Below are 15,031 nucleotides of genomic sequence, written 5' to 3' on the forward strand. Positions count from 1 at the left end.
ATAGACTGAAGCAGACTTGGGTAGAGAGGGAGAATAATAAACAGACGTTGTTTATAGAAGCACGCAATTCAGCCTAGTTTTGCTCAAGAAGGCCTATTATAATAATAATCTTTGCATTTGATATATCATGTTGAAACAGCTCAAAAAACTTCACAGGATTTACTGTAAATTACAATATTACAACTGCACATTGCTAAAGGTACTACACTCGACAGCAAGAGTAATTTCCTCCTCGAATACCTCAGGCTTTGCTTAAACTTCCAGTCATTTACTGAGATGTTTCCCATCTTACAATTAGAAAGTGCACACTTAGTTATCATAATTGCACCATTATTCCATTTAGACGCCATAAAAGGGAACAATTCACTTTGCAATGTCCCTTAAGATTCCTTTTACTCCTCAGGTGCTCATGTAGTTCCCTTTTGAACAATTATATTGCTCCAGACTCGATTGCCACTCGTGGTAATTAAGTCCAAACCCTAACAACCTTCTGAGTGAAGAAATTCCTTCTAACTATGATGCAAAAGATATTACGTCATATCTAAGAAAAAATACTATAGGACTTTGTATTGATACGTGGTTGCCTAAACTCTGAAAAATGTATGGAGTTGTTATATTTGTGGTATCTGTCAAGCAGCCAAGAGAGTCTGATGCATGCATAAATGTTTAATTGGAAAATGCCAACATAAATCAAATAGAATTAACAAACACTAAAAAGGAAACTTAAAATCTGTATTTTTAGATCCTGAATTATCTATTTTAAGAAGAGTAATAATTAACATTTTATTGGCAGTCAAATTATACTACTGTTAAAAGCCACCGGACAAAAAATTCAGGGTAAGAAAATAACTTTGAAAAAGACAACTGTATATTTTGCGGGCGAAATGCAGCAGCGAATTGTGCACAGCAGTGTCCCACAAACAGTCGTGAATTGAGTGACCACGTTTTTAATTTTTTTTATAAAGGGATTATAAAGTTATATCTCTAGAAAGTAATCCAACAATTGACTAACAACTGGGTTCCTATTTACTGCTAGGTAAATAGTCATGTGGAGTAAGGAAACTTGCCTAAGGTTTCACCTTGCCCAGAATCAAACCTGATAATCCAGAACTCTGCAGCCTGAGTCCTCTCCTGCACCAAAATCCGTGACCCCATCCCCCCCCCTCTCCCAATTCCATGGGCTTCCTATCCTTCAGAGGATCCAGTTCAAGATCCTGGTCTTCACATACAAAGCCCTCCATGGCCTCGCCGCACCCTACCTCTGCGACCTCCTAACCCCCTACCAACCCCCCTGTTCCCTCCGCTCAGCCGGCTCTGGCCTGCTCCACGTCCCCCGACCCACCCGCCCCACCATTGGTGGGAGAGCCTTCAGCCACTCTGCCCCCAACCTCTGGAATTCCATTCCCCAGTCACTCCACCTCGCCCCTCCTTAGCCTCCTTCAATTCCCACCTCAAGACCCTCCTCTTCAACCATGCATCGGCCACCCCCCTCCCGCCCCCCGACTCCAGCTCATGTCTGAAATGCTGTACACTGTCCAGCGCCTTGGGACGTCCTCCCGACGTGAAAGGCTCTATACCAATGTAATCTTGTTGCTGGTCCTCTCCCTTGCAGGACAAGTGCTCTAACCAATATGCTGCAGGATTCCATATACGGTGCAGGATTCCAGGTAGGACATTGTTGGAGGTGAGGAAATTGTGGATGAGGGCTTTGGGATGCACTTGGGGTGATTTAGAGGTGGGCAATTCAAAAAAATTATCTTGTTGTCTTGGCCAACCAGATAGATTAATCTTTCACTTTATCAGGTCTGTGGGGAAGTTGGCTGTTGCATAATTTACAAATGCACAGTCACTACTTTACAGCAATTCGTAGAAGTGCTTTGAGACATTTTATTGTTATAGGCACTAAATCAAATGCAAGAATTATTATGGAACCCCTGTACTCCTTTCTGCTTCTCAGAACTATGAAGATTATTGCATGTTATAATGCGTTCCTCCAACTGACTGTGACACCTCTGTAACATTTTCCTTTTGTAGCCAAGAGGATACCAGATACCTTACCCAGCATTGTTCACAGCCTGTCAGTTGTAATAGTAGGGCAAAAGTTACCACACAAATTTACCTTAACAATGACTTTCATTTCAGGAGGGCATCCCAAGGCACTCAACAATACTGGGTTGGCATTTGAGCTAAGTGGTGGGAGCCAAGTGGAGATGACCAAAAGCACAATCAAGTAGGTATTGAAACAGACCTTGAAAAGGTGAGGGAGGGAGCGAGTCGGAAGGACTCTAGGATGGTGTTCCAGAATGGAGGCGGATAGGTTGAAGCCTGACCACCGATAGTGGGACAGGTAGGTTTGCAGAGTCTAGTGCGGGAAAGGACACAAGCTGCAGGATTCTGGATAGTTTGCAGCTGATGTAGGGAAGCACTGGGTGGATTGGTGAGCAGACGGTTGACGTAATTAAACTTGGACATGAATGGATGAGGTGATCGGTGGCCCGAGGTACAATACAATATACGTTTATGTAGCAACTTTCACGTCAGGAGGACATCTCAATAAGACTGCAGTGCCATTTGGGCACCCAAACTGGGTGGGAGGAGTGCAGAAAGTAGAACAGCACTGAGAGCTTCTTCGACAACGCGGTCCCACAAGAACGGGAGCCCTCTCACCGCCGCACCGAGATCTCAACGCTCTTATTCCCAGGATTGCATCGCCCAGTGCTACACGCAGGCAGGGTCAGCACTGCCACTGATATCGCTGTCTGGCGAGCTTTCCCTCTGCTTGTCGAGCTGGAACCCTCCCTCCCTGTTGAAGCTCTGGCTGTAGGGTTAATGAACCCAACAGCCATCTTGCCTGTGAGGCACCGAGCGCATGCGTGAGCGCCCTGTACGAGGGAGGAGCCACGAGCCTGTTAATCAGCACCACTGAGCTCAGCGCGCCTGCGCACCCCCGAGCTCAGCGCGCCTGCGCGCCCCCGAGCTCAGCGCGCCTGCGCACCCCCGAGCTCAGCGCGCCTGCGCGCCCCGGGCTGCCGGCAGTGACAGTTGGGACGAGTAAAAACCCACACTTCACCAACGCACCGCGCACGGAGACCCGGAACCCTTAACGCACCCGCAAAGAGAGAGAGAGAGAGAGAAAGAGAGAGGGAGATTTTTGGGGTACAACAAGAAGCGGAGGGAATCGCCGCCCTGCGTCTGAGCAGCTGCTCACCTGCCTGCTGTCAGGGAGCTCGAGCGGCGCACGGCGAGTGACGTCAGCCAGTGCGTCGCGTCCCCAACTAACGTCCGTTTGACTGACGGCGCGATCTCCCGAGAGAGAGCGAGAGAGAGAGAGAGAGAGCGATCTGAGCGAGACCAGAGGGGGCGGCGCCAGGGTGACCGGGGTGGGTGGGTCCACCGATCGACAGGGGCAGCGCGATTGGTGGCTCCTGGCCGTCAATCAGGCCGGGCTCGGCGGGGGCTGTTCAATCGCGCGATCCGGAAGACAAAAGGGGGCGGGCGTTGGGCGTGACGTCGCGAGACGGTGGGGGCGGGTCAGTCAGTGGGGAGGAAGATGGCGGCGTCGAGTGTCAACCCGTTCCTCAGCGACTCGGAGGAGGAATCGGATCAGAAGCGGACTCGAGGCCGGAGGCCGGGCGGCCCGGGGCGGGAGGAGGAGCCGCCGCCGCCGCCGCCGCCTGTGGCGGGCGCTGCCGCCTCGGTGCCTTCGCTGCCCCTGTCGCCGCCGCCGCCAGAGGTGGTTGCAGGCGGCGCTGGGGGGGTGCGAGCGGCCGCCGGGGAGGCGCTGGTCTCCGGGCCCGAGCCCTCGAGAGTGCCCCTGGACACCATCGCCGCTCAGCTGCTGAGGGACCAGTACATCCTGAGCGCCCTGGAGCTGCACACCGAGCTGCTGGAGGCCGGCCGCGAGCTGCCCAGGCTCCGGGATTACTTCTCCAACCCCGGGAATTTCGAGAGGCACATGTGCACCCCCCCCAAGGACCTGGCCCCGGCCCCCGGGCCACTCAGTGAGTAAGACAGGGGAGGGAGGGGAGGGGAGGGGAGGCAGCAGCAGGAGGTGAGGAGGGTGGGGTGGGGTGGGGGGGGATCCAGAGAAGAGACTCGAGGGCAGCGATGAAGGTACACACAGACCCCACACACACACACACACACGTTATTTCACCTCTTCGGATCAGTAATGTGGCCAATTATTCCCACTCAATTATATAACACCGGGGGAGGCGTTTGGTACGTTAGGGGCTCTGATGGTCTCTCCCGCACCATCTGCTGCTGCACTTTTCGGTTGTATCCTTACCCTCAGGTGAAGTGTCGAGTGGGGGAGGTGGGGGGCGCCGACAGAAGCTGCCGTCGACATGGCTAAAGGGGCGTCGCATTTCATTCTCGGGTTTGCCGGCACAACAACAACAACAGCAGCAAAATTACTTTTGTGCCGCGCCTTTCAGGTCGGGAGGGCGATGCCTTCGTTGCCTCTAATGCATAACTCCAGCGGTGGTTGAATCAGCTGCTCACTTGTGCGATTATATACAGCAGTGACGGGGGTTCAATGTTGTCCTATATATGAGCCCATACAATTCAGATTAAATGGCAAAGCATTCGCCTTGATTTTGACTCGTGTTCTACAGTATATAGTGAAAGAGCATTGTGCCCTTACTATATCTTATTTCCTTTAGCTCTATCTGCCTTACTTTCTGCAGTAGATGACCCATCACCCACCCTAGAAGTTCATCTTTGCGGTGTTTGTAGTGAAATGCTGAGCCGGAATCTTTTTCATTGTTTTGGGGCCCCAATGTTGAAAGACTGGTTTGTACACATTTCCAGTGTGGTGAAAACATAACCTGTCCAAGGAATGTTTTCATGTTTAAATAAAACTTTTTAACTGCAATACATAAAATGAATGTTACTGTAGGATATCCAATATTCAGGACTGAATTATTAATTTTGTGGTTGTATCACCTTTATCGTAGGAAACCGAATAAATGAGCTGAAGATAAGCAATATATGTAGTTTTCCAGTTTTTGATGAAGTACTTGTCCATCTATGGGAATGAGTTTTTTTTAATCAAAATAATACTCTACTGCCCCAAATAAATTTATGTTGCTAAAAGATGACACCGATTTTAATAGAATACTTCAGATCTAAAAAAAATAGTTTTCATATTTCACTGATTTATTATGGATACCATTATGGAGAGAGTCAAGATTCATTCTACCAGCAATTACTTTCTGAATTTGGTACCAGGCTGAAGCCGATCTTGAATGGGATTTTGCTTCTGGATTAATCACTAGCAAATTAACTTTGCTGAGGTTAAATGTGATATGCAAAGTATTGCGTGCTGAAAGTGAAAATAGGAACCATGTGTCTTGCACTAATGGAGTGGAACTTTCCAAAGGGAAGTGAAAGGTAATTCATAGATGTTAGATGCCTTGCTGGAGACCAGATTCAACAACAACAACAAAATTACATTTGTATAGTTCCTTTCACGTTGGTAGGACGTCCCAAGGCGTTGGACAGACAGAGATTCGGACCCAAGCTCAGGGTCGGGGTGGGTGGAGGGCAGAGGGGGAAGCAGGGAGATCAAAAGCACGGTAGAAGAGGAGGGTTTTGAGAAGGGTCTTGAAGGAGGCAAGGGAGGGGACGAGGAGGAGGGACTGCGGGATAGAGTTCCAGAGGGTGGGGGCAGAGTGGCAGAAGGCCTGCCCGCTGAGCGGAGGGACGAGCAAGATGGTAGGGGGTTAGGAGGTCGCAGGAGTAGGGAGGAGCAAAACCATTGAGGGTTTTGACGGTGAGGACCAGGATCTTGAACTGTATCCTCTGTGTGATGGGAAGCCAGTGGAATCGGGCGAGGATGGGAGTGATAGTCATGGTGCTTGGTGCGAGAGAGGACAGGGGCTGCAGAGTTCTGGATGATCTGCAGCCTGTGGAGGGAGGAGTTGGGGAGGACGACAAGCAATGAGTTTGTATAGTCGAGCCTCGATGTAATGAAAGCGTGTATGAGGGTTTGGGGGGCTTGTGGTGTGAGACAGTGGCGGGGCCGGGCAATGTTGCTGAGATAGGAGAAGGCAGAGTGGGTCATGGGGCAGATGTGGGGTAGAAAGCATAGTTGAGTGTCAACAAGCCGCCAAGGTTCTGGACTGACTTAGTAAGGTGGAGAGTGCAACCAGGGATGGTGATGCTGTCAGCACCTGAGGTGAGGAGGCGCTGACGGGAGCCAATCAGGAGAGCCTCGGTCTTGTTGACGTTCAACTGAAGAAAATAAGCTCTCATCCAGGACTTGATGTCTGACAGACATTCTGTCAGGACAGCAGTGGTCCTGGAATCAAGAGTGGAGGCAGAGAGGTAGAGTTGGATGTCCTCTGTAAACATGTGGAAGTTGACCCCTGTGGATGATGTCACCAAGAGAAAGCATATAGATATCGAAGAGGAGGATGAAGGACAGAGACGGTACGGGGACTCGAGGAGAAACCATTTGTGGAGATTCAAGCAGCAATAATCAAATTGAACAAGTTGCTGTCTTTGCTTGTCAAATCAATTTGAGTTAAAATCCCCAGGAGTTGTGCTGAAGCTGTAAATTTCTCCAGTCATACGTTTTGAGATACTGCATACGGTTTTGATTGCTGCAGCAAGAGTGGGGCTGCCTCAGCCCTCCAAGCTGTGCAAAGGAGAGCTACAATGCTAAACTGCAGTGGTAGATGGATGAACTATGACGAACAACTAAGATAGGGTTCCCTAGATGAGCAGACATCTCACATTAAGACATCTTGATCTCGCTTTATAAAGCTTTATAAAAGTTGTTCAATGGATAGAGAGAGTCAACCTAGAATAAGACTTTGGGATGCCCCAAGGCAGCATAACAAGAGGACACATGTTCATGTTTGTTCAGTTCAACATTAGGGTGAACTGCAGGAAGCATTTGTTTGTATTAGTTAATGGATAGCTGGACTAGTGTGCAAGGAATGATGGTTGAGGCCTTGATTAATTTTTGAAACATCTTGATGCTCTAATGAGAAAACAACAAGGTACATTTATTATGAAAACTGAAACTTGATGTAGTTGAATAATTTTACATGTCCAAGATTTCTTTTTCCACAAAAATTTGGTAGTCAGCATTTCATTTTTTTTTAAATCTTGTACTGCAACTAGTTTTATTGGACGTCTCCTACAACATGGGATTTTCTATATTCTAATAACCCAGTAATGTAAAATGCATCTTTCATCAGCGCACGACTATGCTAATTGTTATTGCTTCAATTCTTCATTGCTCTTTTCACATCTGTGCTACTGATTATGGGGGCGGGGGATAGACTGGAATTCAATCTGGGTCACTAATAATCATAGCGATTTAATTCCTTAAATGTCAAAAAGGGGAAACTCTAGGATTTAGCAGCTTTTAGTTAATAAAGGTTTCCTTATAATTAACCTAGCTTGTGCAGATGGTGATATGAGTAGCACCAAGATAAAACACTGACAATTTAATCCTTGTTTTGTACATAAAGAACAATAAGGAGACATGATGCAGTTCTTGTTTTTAGCTTGGATTATAGAAATAGCATCCACTAGGTAGAGATTGTTAACAGGTAGCCAATACCATCACTGGAAACAGTGAGATTTAATAATAATAACAATAATAATAATCCTTGATATAGTGCCTTATCACGTCTTTGAGACATCTCAAAGCGCTTCACAGCATATACTTTAAAGTGTGTATTTTGTGGGCGAAACGTGGCACCCAATTGTGCACAGCAGTGTCCCAGACACAGTCGTGGATTGAGTGACTAAATTATTAGTATTATTTTAAGATAAGTAAAGACAGGAAGTGGTACACGAAAGTGTGAGGGAACATAAATAATGAACTGCTTTTTTGGACAATGTTCCAAGCAATTTTTATAATAACAGAATTACTCAGAATTAAGCAATAAATACCAAAATTATGACAGCCACTAAATATACATAATTTTGGTTAGAAGCAGTGTTGAAGAGGGAAAGGTTGTATTATTGTGGAACTATTTCATTTACAAAACAAATGTGGATGTCAATTTTTTTGAATATTACAAGTGTCTTGACTAGTTCCTGATCAGTTCTGTATTACACTGACAATTTGACCCTGTGGTTACATCCTTCCTCAGAGGAAGAAGAGAAGATAAGGAGCATTGTTAGTAGGCAACTTTGGTGGATCATTTACAAATCAACATTGGTCGAGTCGAAGCAAAAAGGAATTCTGTTGCCTGGAGAGCAAATAATAATACAAGCCTGGGAGGGGGGGATCTCAGGGATAATGTACTCCCCAAAATATTCTTACTATGAATGCGTATTCTTGCACTCTGACCAGAATACACATTTGCATTATTAAACCAATTCTGTTACATTAAAATACGTCTGCCTGTTCAAGCTTATTTAATTGGGGCGACTAGGTACAGTACTTATAAACTAATGAAACCCGACTCTTGTAGTTTGATGTACCCTGAATCTCTGAATTTAAATGGTAGCATCTGAATTCGATATGTCATATGTTCTAGAATATATTGTACTTAATTCTCTTTGTTCCTCTCCTGTTTCCTCTACACCCCGCCCACCACCGATTAAAACAAATATTGAATTTGAGAGAGTTGTTTTTACTGTAAATTTTGAATGGTGTTCTTCATATATCTTCTTTGCTGATTTAACGCAAAGTATTGTGAAAAATTGTCCTATTTTGTGGTCTGGGGAGTGGAAATTTCTGACAAAATTACTTGTTAAGGATTAAATTGCAAACTGGGACTCTCTGCAGTAACCATAAGTACAACACTTAGCTTGTAGGAATTGTGCTCTGGAGCAATCTACTTCTTCAGGGTTTCCACGTGTCTGCGAGATGTACATCTGGTTAATCAGAGAAAGTCCCCATTTACAGTTCAGTATCAGTATTATCAAGCAATCTTTTTAGAAATTACAATTATGAACCATTTATCTTGCTGGGCTCAATGGTACATTCTTAATTTTGTATTAAATAAATAATAACCATGCATTTGCTGTGACATCTCAAAGTGCATCACGGGATTTTACTGTAAAATGTCAATTTGCAAGTAAATACAGAAGCCAATTTATGCAACATCCCACAAAGACCTGATTCCTGTTTATTTGCCCTAAAGTATGGTATTTCCCCACAAGCCGATAATTCTAGATTCTCCTTTATGCAGAATCTGTTAAATGTTTCATCTTTTGTGTTTCCTGAATAAATTTGTCACTGAGCTTTACCTTTCTAACATTCTAAAATTACCAACCAGCCCTTTCCATCTGCTCTGCAGGCACTGACCTGCTTTACATCCCCATCCTGCCAGTCACACCATCAGTGGTCAGGCTTTTTGCTCCACTCCTAAATCCCTTCTCCTTGCCCTTTCCCTAGCTTCCTTCAAGGTCCATCTCAAGTCCTTCCTCTTTGATCATGCCTTTGGTCATCTTCTCAGCCTCCCCACTTCATCCCCACCCCTCTTCTTTCCAACCTAACTCAGGTGCCAACCCTCGGTGTCCAGCACTGTGGGATGTCCTCTCGATGTGCAAGGCGCTATATAAATTGTTGTTGGAAAAACTGCCCAGACAAATATCACTATACTGAGTGTTTCTGAGGTGACAATAAAGATAAGATGAATATTAGAATATTGCTTTAATTGTTGTGAAGTGTGCCTTTCTGGTCTTCATTGTGCTTTTGGTGCTAAATAGAAAGTCAGGACTGGATGGCCTAGAGGTTGTACACCTCTGGGATCTGTATTTATATTCAGTCCAGACTCATAGGATGGAAGTTCTTCTGCCTATGAGTGAAATGGGTTTGTGAGATTCCTGTGGGTTTACAGGATACAATGCTCTTAATTTAGCACTAATTGATGACAGTTTATATTGGCCATCGGATGATCAGTGTGGGGACCGAAAGGTCACACTGAGCTGCTTCAGACGGTACACTTTTCTAAGGCTAAAACATTTGGGGGCAGCAAACCAGAAGCAAAAGTTGTTTTCTCCCCCCTTGACAGTAGTAATAGTAGGGTGCGCTCTATTCTCCACTGTTAACATGTTTTGCCTGGTTGAGTCCCCTCGGAATGACTCCCCTGTGTGTGTGTGTGTGTGATGGAGAGGTGGGGGTGGCGTGGGGGGGGGGAGTGTGGAACGGAGAGAGCGGTAAGCGGGGTCTCAGGAGCTGGACTGGCACCGGGTTGATATGCTTGGCAATGGAATGTCAGATTCGAGTCAATCTTCTGTGGCGGTCGGTCTTTTCAGCGCCTTGGGACTTCCTGCCAACGTGAAAGGGGCTATACAAATTTAATTTTGTTGTTGTTGTTTGTAGTCCTGTTCATGAGCCAGGCAGGTCCGCAGTACTCCAGGACCGGACCAATGACGGACCAGCCAGTCTGGCTCATCAAGTAGGAGGGCAGACCAGTCACTGGGAGCAGGGGGAAACTAACAGTGCTTTCAATGGCAAGCTGTGCAGTTTTAGCTGGTTAAATTCCAGCAGTACGCCAATGGCATCTCAACCTCTTAACAACCTGAGCCTAATACTCTTTGGAATTCGGTAAGCAGGGTGTGCCCCTCTGAAGGGAGAGTGGCATTCCATTCAGACACAGAAATTTTCATGTGAAGGTGACAAGACTTTATAGGCTTTAAGAGCAGGCTATTGGGACAGATTTGTTTTGGAATTTAATTGAAATTATTTCAATATGGGCATGAAAATAATGTTTGAATTATGGTTAAATGTAGACAGTAAGTTTATTACTGCATCCTGTTTTGTATTTTCCACTCAGCTCCATGCTTTGTAAATATGCATATTTGTTTGTATGTTCCAAAATAAAATTTAAAAAACTTTATAAACAAAACTAAAATTTGACTTCCTTGTTTCCTGTAGATCGAGCTGGCAGTATAAGTACCTTGGATTCTTTGGATTTTGCGCGGTACTCCGATGATGGAAATCGGGAGACAGATGAACGGGTGGCAGGTAAGCATTGTTGCACAAGTTTTGGGATAAACTCGTGTAGCACTTCTCTCACACTGTGCCCCTACAGTTTCTTCATACATGTGGCAGTACTGTGTGATTATGTTGCACTCAGGCTGAACAAATCTTTCATTTCAGGACTTTTTGTCTTCATGTATGGCAAAGCAAATCCTGCCTCTTTTTAACAGTAACTTAAACATTGTCAGTAAATGCAATAGTTTATCCTCCACAACACATTGAGGATTAAATTAGTGAAGAAGTGTACAGTAGGTAGAACTACTGTTTGTAGGAAACATTTCCTATCCCACCACGAATAACATTTGTCATGTGAACCTAAGGTTGAAGACTGGTTTCCTTGTCTTGGGCAGATATTTTATTGAAACATTCAAAGAATAGTTGTAATAGGACTGTAAAAAAAAGAAAACAGCAGATCTGATGCATCCAGCCAGGGCGAAACCTTGGGCAAGTTTCCTTACTCCACACGCCTAATAATAATCCCTCCAAAAAACCAAAACAATAATAAATTGGTCATTTTCAATCTACGACTGTTTGTGGGACATTGCTGTGCGCAATTGGCTGCCGCGTTCGCCCACAAATATACAGTCAATTCACTTTACAGTATATTCTGTGAAGCGCTTTGGGACGTCCTCCCGACGTGAAAAGCGCTATATCAAATGCAAGGATTATTATTATTATTATAAGAGCAAATTAATAAATCTGCTGGTTTTAATGATAGAATTGTAGACTCTTAGTTAAATTCAAATTTCAGTGTTGGTTGATATATATATATTACATATCTAAATATATATTGACCTATCCTTAGTGTTTTTGCGAATTTCAAGTCTGGTGAATACAAACCACCATAACAAACAAAAACACTGTACGAGAGGGGTCCATCTCCCCAAATCATTAAAATTATGAGTTAATTACAAATGGGCAGAAAGCAATCTGTGGTGTCTGCAGGTTGCTCAGTGCAACCTTCTATCTGAAAAAGAGAAAAAGATCTCTTCATGCTCCATTGCTGTTGTGGGTTTTGCAATTGGTGACTCCCACAGGATGACCGACTCCCACATTTGCTGACATGGTCTGTACGTGCTGATTCTTGAGTTTGCGATTGCATTATTGCAACAGGATGAATGTCTCTCTTATAGATGGTTTCTTCAGCTTCTATTGAGAAGTGCAGCTCAACGAGTTTCTGTGGTTTGCAGTTAAATGCTGCTTGGAAGCCTGTTGTGCAACCAGAATGTTTTGCTGGCATGATTGCTTACTACCTGGATTTTCCACAAGAATTCTAGTCTATACTGATCAATTAATAGGGATTACAAACTTGACAACGCCCAGTTATTTTGTTGATTACAGAGCTATTTATTTTAAAGAAGAAGAAATGTAGTGGGGTGTTGTTTTCTTTGAAGGCCGCTTTCTCTCATTCTACCCAAAATCAATCTGTCTTTCTGTCTACACATGTGTAGAAATTTTTTGATTAGAAATGTGCCTGATTGACCCTTTTTTAACCTTGAGATCTGTTAGTATGCATTTTCCATCACAAAGGACAACTCTGTTGCAGCAGTTGCATGTAAATCAGGGGACACCATAGTGAATCCTACAACAAGACTTAATTTCCAGAATTGTCTGGGTTTACTTCAAATTTCCAGCAGTCCAGTGGATTGAGAGGCACAAGTGCAAGTTTGACGCTGTTGTGTACTTCATGTTGAAAGTGCCATTATCTCTCAAAAGTGTCCAAAGGAGGATAGCTGTTGATAGTTATTTAATTCCAATAAAAACAAAGTGTTTGAATTTAAAGTAAGATGCACAAAAGTGGTAACTTGAGAATCCTGCAATCTGGTATACTGTTTGCTGCTCTCAGTTTGGTAAAACAAAGAGCAGGTTAGGAAACAGTTGTGCTGAACTTCTTGTTCTCTCGATCCTAAATTCCCGCTTGTCAGTTCATCTCAACCTCCCATTCTGATCTGCCTATCCTTAGCCTCCTGGAACAGGAATTGGAGCACTGTTTTACTTTATCCTCGAGAATACTGTCCCACAGGCCTGAACATAGGCTTTAATTCTTTCAAATCATTAGCTGATCTGGCATTTTCCAAGCCCTTGGATTTTTTTTTATAGATACACTGGAATTTACAGTTTTTGCTTGCCCTTTTATGTTTGTCGTACCGACACAATTCCCTTCAGCATTTCATGACCTATCAATAAGCATTTGGTGTTTAACTTGTAGTTTAAATTTATAAATTCCAGAGGCAAACCCGTCCTCTCCCTCATCCTTCCTCAGCTCAGACATTGGTAGTGAGAATGGAGGGGAGGACGAATTCCCATCTCCTGCACATCTGGGTATTTCATATTCAATACAGAATACATTTCTAAATCTAAACTTTAAACTTGATACAGAATGAGATTCTTTGTGCATATTTCTTAAGATATTTGTATTCTTGGTCCTGTGCTGCTTGCCCTTCTCTATCATGTATGTTAATTTATTTTGGTCCTCCCCACGCCCGTTCCAGGTCTGATGATGATACTCATCCTTTTCTTTCAGACACTGGCTGATGTAATGAGTATTTCCAGCATATTGGTTTTGTATTTCTGCTTCTCACCATTCCGCATACTTTTTTTATTTCTCTACAAGACGATAAGGAGAGTTTGAGTCCCAGTTTCAGTTGGATTAATTTCTGAAAAGCATGGATGTGGTCAATCTGAGGGTAGGGAAATTAGCCGAGACAGCCAGTTTCCGTGCCATTGAAACTTGGTTCCTATGAATTGTAAGGGCGATGATTTTGTTGGAGCAGGAGGTAGACTTCTTTGTGTAATGAATTGGCACTTCTGCAGCTGCCATTTCCCTTGGAGTTGTGTGGTACACACCTAACTAGAACATTTTTTAGTGGATCCCAAGTAATGCATTTTAGCAATGAGCTGCTCAATGAGCCCAATCCAATTATGTACAGCAGCTGCCAAATATATAAAACGTTTTATCATTTCCTCCACCACTGCTCAATTAACTTGTTATGGAAAGGAACTTTTGGCAAACAGCTCCAATCTGGAAGTTGTATCCAGCACTCACAAAGTAATCAAATTGCACGAGATAAATTGTTTGAATGGATGCTGAACCTTTTAAAACAAGCCCATCTGTATTGTTGATTTCCATGTACGAATTCAACCGTTGGTATAATATGTTACAGCATGAATTAATTTAAACATCCAGATTTTTGATTCCTTGTTAAAACTTTTCAAATGTGAGTTATTAATGCTTTGCATGATTTGTATGCAGCAAGAAATAAAGATTTGTCCAGCCAGCCATGATTTATGGATTTATATTTTATAAATTGATAACTGAATATTTGTGCCTGGGAAATATGATCTGTGCCAAGTAACCACTCCCCACCCATGTGAATTATTGACAATAAAAATGGAACCCAGCATATCCTACCTGTTTTGGATAATCCATCTTCGTTTTATCAGCATGCTTTACCTGTTGTGGAATACTTGGGCATTTTTCCAGGTTAGTTTTTAGGTATTGCAAAGTGTTAGCTGCTGTCAAAAACTCTTATCCCAGGCCGCCCACAGCACAGAAACAGCTCTGGTCAAAGCGACAAATGACATTCTCTCCACCTGCGACCAAGGCTCCCTCTGCCTCCTCGTCCTCCTTGACCTCTGCTGCCTTCGATAACGTTGACCATTCTATCCTCATCCACCGCCTCTCCTCTCACCTCAACCTTCATGGTCCCTCCGCCTCACCCCCTCCCTTACCTCCTTCAAGCCCCATCTCAAGACCCTCCTCTTCAACCGTGCTATTGATCACCCTGCTTCCCCCCCTGCTCTTCACCCTCCTCACTCCCAACCCCCAACTCGGGTCCGAAACACATACTGTTCAGCGCTTTGGGACATCCTCCCAATGTGAAAGACGCTATACGAGTGTAATGTTGTTCTTATTAACATGGATTCCGGCAAATGGCAAAGTAAGCCAATAAAACTAATGCATCTCTGAACAGGAAGTATTATTTTCATTTTATCTAAAATGGGAAAAAGTTTTGTACAAAAAGTACATTATGTTGAAGTCCAGTGTTTCATACCCCTTAAACTACCCAT

The 15,031-nt window shown here is 44.1% G+C and overlaps 2 protein-coding genes across 6 annotated transcripts in view; one reads left to right on the plus strand and one right to left on the minus strand.

The window, feature by feature from the left end:
• pign (phosphatidylinositol glycan anchor biosynthesis, class N) overlaps positions 1–3,273 on the minus strand; it is a 63,535-nt gene extending 60,262 nt beyond the window's left edge. The window contains exon 1 of the mRNA XM_007895471.2: positions 3,209–3,273. The gene's annotated coding sequence lies outside the window, so the exon portion shown is untranslated. The remainder of the gene's footprint in view (positions 1–3,208) is intronic.
• A 252-nt stretch (positions 3,274–3,525) lies between these two features.
• relch (RAB11 binding and LisH domain, coiled-coil and HEAT repeat containing) overlaps positions 3,526–15,031 on the plus strand; it is a 61,949-nt gene continuing 50,443 nt past the window's right edge. For all 5 annotated transcript variants that reach the window (XM_042346831.1, XM_042346833.1, XM_007895522.2 and 2 more), the window contains exons 1-2: positions 3,526–4,001; positions 10,856–10,945. In XM_042346831.1, the coding sequence (XP_042202765.1) occupies positions 3,551–4,001; positions 10,856–10,945 (541 nt within the window). In that variant the 5' untranslated portion in view covers positions 3,526–3,550. The remainder of the gene's footprint in view (positions 4,002–10,855; positions 10,946–15,031) is intronic.

This window comes from Callorhinchus milii, unplaced genomic scaffold (assembly GCF_018977255.1).
Source record: "Callorhinchus milii isolate IMCB2004 unplaced genomic scaffold, IMCB_Cmil_1.0 Scaffold2, whole genome shotgun sequence".
Taxonomy (NCBI): Eukaryota; Metazoa; Chordata; class Chondrichthyes; order Chimaeriformes; family Callorhinchidae; genus Callorhinchus; species Callorhinchus milii.